This window comes from Varroa jacobsoni, unplaced genomic scaffold, assembly GCF_002532875.2.
Source record: "Varroa jacobsoni isolate VJ856 unplaced genomic scaffold, vjacob_1.0 scaffold_194, whole genome shotgun sequence".
NCBI lineage: Eukaryota > Metazoa > Arthropoda > Arachnida > Mesostigmata > Varroidae > Varroa > Varroa jacobsoni.
In genome coordinates this window covers 183,682-191,945 of record NW_019213096.1, presented here as the reverse complement: position 1 = coordinate 191,945, position 8,264 = coordinate 183,682, and the positions used below count along the sequence as shown (strand labels likewise).

Sequence of the window (8,264 nt, the reverse complement as noted above, 5' to 3'; positions counted from 1 at the left end):
CTCCCTCTCCCCCCCCCCCCCCCCCGCCCCATCTCCGTTGCCCTATTCCGTGTGCTGAGCGCCGCTCTGATTCAGCTAAACTTCATCCAGACTTATACGTTGTGGATCTGTAGATCAGAGCAGTAGTTCAAGCGAAGTCGACAAATAATAATGGCAGCATAATGGCGAATGCAACAAATTGTTCTACACCCCTTCGCTTTAGTTCTACTAGTTCTAAAGCAAAACAGTGTTCATTATTTGACTACGATCATCGCCTGTATAGTTCAAATTGTACGCTTTGCCTTTATGTATGAGCTCCCTGATCTCCTGCTAACACCTACATGCCCTCCATGTTAGCCGATTAATCTAGAGGCTAGAATAACACTATTTGTGCTTCTTCTATGCTGTGTTTACGTCATCTCTAATAAATTCGCGCCGCCAGTGCCGATGCATCTCGTATTATACGGCATCTGAATAAAAGCATAGCAGCCTTCTCTTTTGCCACTTATTTCTAACTTATTTTCATCGGCGTCGTCATCACACATATTAAAACTGTACATACACGTTTTCACCATCTTCGTCATAAGCGAGCACTTTGTATATAACAGCGAACGAGGAAGTATTTTATATTGTCTATCTCATATAATAACTTGGGCACCACTTTCTTTCGTCGCGTTATCTTCGTTCTGTTATTACTTATGCATAATAATAATAATAACTAGTAAACTACGCCTTTTCTGTTGCCTGTCGCTTATCATTCGCTTGCGCCACTTATCCCCTATAGCTCCCTAAGTTTCCGCAACTTTGCTGACGATCAACATCATTAATTCAGCAACTGGTTTATCTTGTTTTGACAACGTTTCTAAACTACCTATCACCCGTCGCCCTGACGGGAAGGTAGCACACCTTATGCGGCTCACCATTTTCCGCTTTCTAAATATGTTTCGTGTGCGCACGCTAATTTGTTCCCGCTTCGTCCACTTAATTTTGTAATGGATTTTGAATAGCTTTGTTGTTGGCGTTGCCTTTTGCTCTGCTATTATCAATATGATCATATATTCATTCTATATAAACAGTCTTCTTCACCTAAACTATTCCAACTATGTCTTTGTCATTCTTTATTTCCTTAATTTAACTAATTAAGAAATTCAATTGCGTCCGCGATTTGTTATTTCGAGATCGATCACTACTTCGCGATAGCCTCGTTTTTCGGTGGTGAGCCTGTAGGATCAAGATCTACCTGCTCCCCTGTTTCGGCATCGTTCGTTTTGGACGATGATGATCCTGCGATTTTAACTAGTCGACTAACGGAGGCTTCGGATGCTACCGACAGGCTTCGCTCACTCGAACTCTGCCCGATACTTCCTTCCTCGGTATTCTCCATTAGTGTTGTCTGCCCGCGTCTATTTACCCTTCCATTTTCATCGGTTCTCCCGCCGTTCTGGTCACCTCCAGACAATGCCAACGCTTCGCTATTCCCCAGTGACCGTGACGTGGCTCTCTTAACAATTTTGTCCTGTTCTTGATGCGGTTCGGGAGATTTGGCCTCGTTGTTCTGGCTGATTTGGTTGGTAGTATCTTCGGTGTTGCTATCACCATCTGTCTGTAGCTGTTGACTGCTTTCCACGAGTGAACTCTGGCTTCCACTGGGACTGCCTTGGCTTCCCGCTGCTGTTGGCGTGGTGCTTTCTGACGTTAAGTTTGTTCTTGTCGTTAGAGATGACGTACGATGCTGTTGCGTCTGATTCTCCTTTTTCGCGTCCTGTGATGACTGCGATGACACATTCTGAAACTGAACAGGCGATAAGCCTCCAGACTCGCCCGATTCGCACGATCCAAACTGGGGAACCTGGAAACGTCCCGTAGAATAACACAAAAAGATTACTACCATTGTTTGGTGATTGTTCGATAAGCAGTCTAGTGGGGTGTGATTCTTAAACGCACCGATAATATCAAAGGTCTGGTAAAAAAAATGCAGGATCTATGCGACTCCAACGCCTATCATCGACGTACTACTGTATACGCTGCACATTTGTAAGAGCAATCAAGTGCGGCCGGAAACAAAGCACAACTGAAAGTCAACAAACGACGTTTCCAAAAAACATGCCTCATAAGAATGTACTATTTTTAGTTGAATTTAAGACAAAACAGTATTTGTTTATCTTCAACAATATCGGCACTATTGGTAGCTGTTTACTTACCTGCTGCTCAAGCTCGTTGTCTTGTCCGCTCTCCCCTCGAGAGCCTCTCATCATCATGAGTATCATGTCCTGTTCTCCCTCCCCTTCTGCCTCGACATCGCTACAGCTGTCTTCATCATTGAGAGCGGCACCAGGGCCTGCTTGACCTGTTCCCGACCCCAAACCAGCAGGGGGGTTTTCCATTGCTATGGGCCCGGGTTTGGAACCTATCCCACCGGACCCGGCTGCAGAACCTTCAGTCTTGTTAACTCCAGCTGCTGTCGTGGTTGACGCCGCATCAAATCCAGTCATCGCCATCAACTGCTGTTGCTGCTGCTGTTCGCGCATCTGCTGTTGAATATGAAGCAAATTTTCCTGGGACGAGCCACCCCCACCGCTCCCTGCTCCACTTTGGGCTGCTGTTGCGCCTGTCTCCTGAACACTGGTGTTAGCTCCGGCGACGCCGCCACTGGTGCCACTGTTACTGTTGTCTAATTGTTGCTGTACGCGGTTATGGCCATCAGACTCAACGGAGGTTGTGTTGGCAATTCCCGAACCTGTTGTTGATGCTACTCCGTGGCTGGGGTTATCAGTCGGTTGGGGATTGTCCTGATCGACATCGATGTCTTCTCCGGACTCATCTTCGCAGCCTTCCATGGCCTCGGCAGGACAGTCTGTAATCATAAATAATGATACGAAGCAATATACTACTTATTAGCCGCTTAATATCGATGATTATGATGACTGGGGCTAAGTATCATAAACTAAGCGAAAGCTTTGATTGCAGCCTTAAATTTCGTATTACTTTTGCGTAGCCGGTCACAATTGGTACAAAGACACATTGACTGTGTACTTAAGTAATGAGATTAATGAAACCTACCAAGAACAGCGTGCGGTTGTGGAGCTGGCGGACCTGTGATGTCCATGGGTTCTTCTTCGTCCAGGCCTGCACTTGCTGCATCTGCATTGAGCTGAGCGCCCTCGGGAACTCCCGATACTCCACGAAGCCCAGCAGGATGGTGTCCATTTGCCCGTTCGTCGTAGCCATTGACTACGCCGCTTGCTTGTGCCGTTTCTCCATTTGGACTCGCAGGCCGTCGCGGATCAACGGTTGTCGTTACTAGGAGGTTCTTTTCAATTGCTGCACCAAAAGGCGAAGTAGGTGGCGTTAAAGCTACGTTCCTTGCTTGCATATATATTTCTAACAAAATGACGTTCCTTTTTGCAGTTCTTACTTAGCCGAGCCAGAAAGTTGTTTCAAAAAATCAAGATAGTAATAACTACGAAAAGAAAAAACGACGACAAATAACCATCATGTACCTCGCATAAGTTTGTCAATCCTCTTATAGTATTTCTTCGGTTCTACCATCACTTCGCATAACCTCTGGATGGTAAACGGTGCTTGCGTGAAGTACTCAAGAGCTTCAAGGATCTTTTCGCGCATCAGAGCGTATTTGAAAGGGTCAACGTTCGGAGATGCTGGAACGGAGTCCGGGGATGATACCAACAAAAAATCGCATAACACCTGTAAGGACGAGTACAGATTTGACGGCAACGTTATTTTCATTTGCGTATTTATTTATAACAAGAAGTGCTAGTTCGATAGTGACACGCATACGCACGTTGAAATCTTGACTATTCGCCAGTCAAATATATAACTCCTGCAATCAACAGAAGTTGTTTTCTCTCTCTCGCTCTCTCTCTCTCTCTCTCTCTTTCGGATAACTACTAACATCCTTAGCAGCTTACTCAGATAGGCTTCTTCCATGTTCCTCGTATGTTTCAGTCCTGAGCCAAATGATACCCATTTGCAAAACCGGTGCTACATTGTTTGCACCTGCTTTTACTTATTGAGAGGCTTTATACACCAATAACAGTTCAATAATTTGTTACGACCATAAATGCTATTCAGCAGATATTGTATCTGGGAGCCTGGAAGGTAGCTCATTATTACTACTGGGCCTAGAACACACACAGAATTCTCTAATGTAAAGTAAATCATACGGAGAAACGTTATTAGGCAAGCAAACAGCTGAAAGTCTACCACAAACGGAATGATTTTGCTTAAGCAAATAAAAATATATATTTTTTGCATAGACTTTATTAAATTTAAATCTTGCTTGTATGGACCTCCACATGGTGACGTTGTTCCACTATCAAAAATATAATAGAAAATTGCAACCTCACAGACAGTGTACACGTGCCTATTAGGTAGCAATCTACCTACAAGACCTAACTATAAATTATGGAATAAATATAATCAAATAAATAGTGGAAATAGGGCATGCGTTATCAGACTGATAATTTAATCCACTCCAAAGCTGGAATATCCTATTTGTCGACAGACGGCACACTATTCGCGATACGGTATCCGAAAGAACTAATCGTATTGATCTATTTGACCTGTTAGTGTGTCATATCTTTAGATTTAACCTGGTGAAAAAGTTTGAAAAGGCAGTTAAACGCTTTGGTTGGTTTAAACTTTACTATCTGGATAAAGTTAAAAATAGACAACGAACACTTGAGAGAAAATCAGCCTGTAAAGGACATCGAAATATCCAGTGCAAGTGATTTTGGGCAAGTGGTTCAGCAAAGATCATGGTGCATATTTTTCAATATTTTCTCTAGATAGAGCCATTAAGGAGAACGATAAACCCACTGAAAGACACAAACTAACTAGACGTGCTTTCATATATCTCATAATTTTAAAGCTGTACTACTAAAATGTACATTTTCCATCAGTTTAATACAAGTGGATATTGATATTCGCGTACTTTTGGCACAAGATAATTTACATAATTAGAAACCTAATTTATATACTACGTCTAGCAACATGTTCCTAAACACAACGTTACCGTTCTTGGACAACTATAAAATGCATATACCCAATTTTTTTATAAACAGCGTTCGTTTGCCTTCTCAGTAGAATCTCCGTAGCATTATAGGTCACTTCAAAGGTACGCAGCAAATCTACAATGAAAGCTGAAGTAACGTAACTATAAGCATTGCCTTCTGTTACTCCCCAATCAATATACAACCACAAGCGATATTATTTACTGCAGGGGATTGGTGTTTTGAGATTTTACCCTTTACTGAAATATTTACTTTACGTCATATCTTGAGGTAAAGCTTTAATTCTCAAGAAAACGTAGCATGTTTCTATCTACTGCAGATTTTATCTGCGGGCACAGTACATTAATTTGTCATAGTACACCAGAATGAGCACATCCTCCTAAGATCGCAGGTTTGGCGAGATCGTGTAAAGGTCAACGGCTAGTTTCTTTGCTTTGGGGGTACACATAGAAAAAACGCAAACGCCTAAAACAGTGTTTTTTTCTAGTAGCAGACGATATTAGTTTCTTCTTCTTTGTGTGCTCTAACTTATGTGCAATGACCCTTCAAAGACGTCAAATTTACCCTGAATGCGTACACTTTACATTTGGCATCATATATCACTCTGAATTATTCATATCAAATTCCTTTCATGTAATTTATCTTTCAAAACGGTCAAATATAATGTTATTTGTTTGTAAGCTGCATCTAAATAAAAACAGATCCGCGATTCTTTTACAAGTTGTACAATACCTTAATAAATTTTCTGGAAACGTTTTTGCTTCACTTACTAATAGGTCAATTTCAGCGTGCGCTTGTCGCAGGAAAAATATCTCAAAGCGGAGGTTAATGACGAGATTAGATCAAAGTAAATTAATGCTTTATTTCAAAAGGGAATGTTGACCTACTTTATTAGTTTTTTTTTTCTAGCGGTTTCTTTGACCCAAGCAATACAACCAATGATATATGGAAAGTTATTGAAAAGAAGATACTCTAACCAAACATATGTCCGATCTGAGAAAGTAACAAAAAAATATTGAAGCGCGAAGTAGTTGGAACAACGGTTACGAAATCTATTGCTTAACGGTATTTGTCATTAACTCGAGCACCAATACACTTATACAAAAGTCGACTGAAAAATCATTATTACTTTGAATTTTACTGGATTCGGCCTATTCAAGTGATTAAAAACGTTTTTGTATAGTGGCTTACAGCAGGTAAATTTACACAGAACACCATGAATCGATAGGTTATGGCTGTCAGCGTAATATTCATTCATGACGACTTGTCCGTCATAAAAATTATTTAACTGTTCGGCTTTAATCTTTAAAGTCTAAGGGCTTCGTGTAGTTTATTTTTAAACGGTGGTACGACCTTCGATGACTTCCTGGGCACGATTTTCATTTCGTAACATAGAAACTGGATTTGCTTATAGCCTGTCGTGACTCATAGTCGATTCACGTCGCAGTATGAAAACACAGGTAGTATTCTATTCGCATCAGACCTAAAGATTGTACCTAATATATAAAATATATGTGTAACACAATGTAAGAGAATTCTACCCTCAATAGGGAACACTGTAGTCGCGGCTTGACCAGTAATAATTATTTCATACAGATTTCAATTTTTACAAGTAATGTTTAATGAAGCCATCTTTAATGAGCTGCTTTCGCCCAGAGAATAGCAGTCAGTGCAATCGAAACAACATAGAATTCCGTAGATGTATATCATAGTTGTTGTCAATGTTTGCCGCTTTTTCTGGGTTTGGACATTACACAAGATAGCGGGCTTTTTTTTATTGGTGGAATCGTGCAATATTCAAAGCAATGGCGTTAGGGCAATGCGTTAGGTTAAATACAGAGGATTCGATGTCATCTCTCACCGTACTCTTCTTATCGGCTCTCGCCTTCTGTGATAATCTCCAGTTTGCTAATTGCATAGAGACAGCATAAGTGTAAATCCATCGAACTCTAACGAAAGCTCATCAATGAACGAAATGTTATCCAACGAACGCACACGACGACCATAAAATGTCCTTATCCAAAAATGTCCCATGCGAGATCATCTCACCTCTAACAATGTAAACTTTACTGTTATATATGCTTTATAGATACAAAGAGAATAGTATCCTCAGTTCGAGCGCGCACTTTATTCTTTCCTTCGATGTTTACTTTGTTATACTACATATTATATACAGTATATTACATTACAGTAAAACATTCAGGTCTCTGTTTTTCAATAGTCATCAAGACTGTTTTTTGTTTAGCTTAAGAACATCGCTTAACTGTGTCTGTCAGATCATTCATTGGCACGAGTGTTGTATGCAGTTACCGTAGTATGTAATTCATTTGCTACTATCATTATCTACGTTAAGGTTGCGCGGTGGAGCCACTTTATAATACATACATAAGAGGAAGCGTTTGACATGTATATTTCCAAAAACTGGTTATGTGATCTTTACGTCATACAGGTCAATAGTTCTTTCATAAAGAATAACGAGACGGCTTTTAAACCGAAAGTACCACCAGCACGTGTTGCCATTAATTGTGCTCAATCAAAACGGCCGATTCCTAAAAAAAAATTACTGTTTTTGTAACGTAGATTCTCGATGGCCTTAAGTTCATTGACAATGTGAAAACATCTAAAATTTCAGATACTTGTGAAAAAAAACTGCAGTAATTATTAGAATTCATTTTTTTTACTGTTTGTTATTAACGTGTCCATTTAATGGAAATACAGACGCGATATCGACTACATAACACGAGCGCATTTATCTAAAAGCGCGCACATACTTATACAGAGCCATACACGCAAAGTGTGATTCTACTAGATAATAACACCATTAGATAGCAGTCACACGTTTGCATCACGATTGTCCCACGTTAGCTGGCCGTTTTTTGCCGGCTATCGAATATACAATGTTACTGTTTTATCTATACAATGCACTAAAGAGCTGATCGTGTGGTATGCTGCAGTGTCAACGTGGTAAGGGGGGGCAACAAACGCCCGCCATTCCGATGCATATACGATCAGTTAGCTAAGTCGCGTTCTGTAGGTCCGGTCAGCACAGCACCTACGGCTGTGACTTGTCTAACGACGTCGACAACAACTACGACAACACGGACGAGCAAGGAGAACCCCAGGAATGGCGGCCCCATTTTCCACTAACAACAGCAGCAGCGGCAACAACTCATATGATGCTATGAAGACCACAGCACCATCGTCATCATCATCAACAGCAGCAGTGTCGGTCAGTGACTACTGACTGTAACT

General features: G+C 41.0%; 1 protein-coding gene and 1 long non-coding RNA gene across 2 annotated transcripts in view; one reads left to right on the top strand and one right to left on the bottom strand.

Annotated features, from left to right (window-relative positions):
- The window catches only part of LOC147753830 (uncharacterized), a 14,353-nt gene extending 6,095 nt beyond the window's left edge, over positions 1-8,258 (top strand). Inside the window, exon 3 of the long non-coding RNA XR_015315993.1 lies at positions 7,967-8,258. This is a non-coding gene — a long non-coding RNA (uncharacterized LOC147753830). The remainder of the gene's footprint in view (positions 1-7,966) is intronic.
- LOC111273167 (uncharacterized) lies at positions 539-3,688 on the bottom strand (the record flags this gene model as incomplete). The annotated part of the gene is given in 4 exon segments (XM_022854856.2): positions 539-1,828; positions 2,181-2,833; positions 3,040-3,300; positions 3,480-3,688. Coding segments are annotated over 4 exon segments (1,701 nt in total). The 3' UTR covers positions 539-1,165.
- Positions 8,259-8,264: the final 6 nt, after the last annotated feature.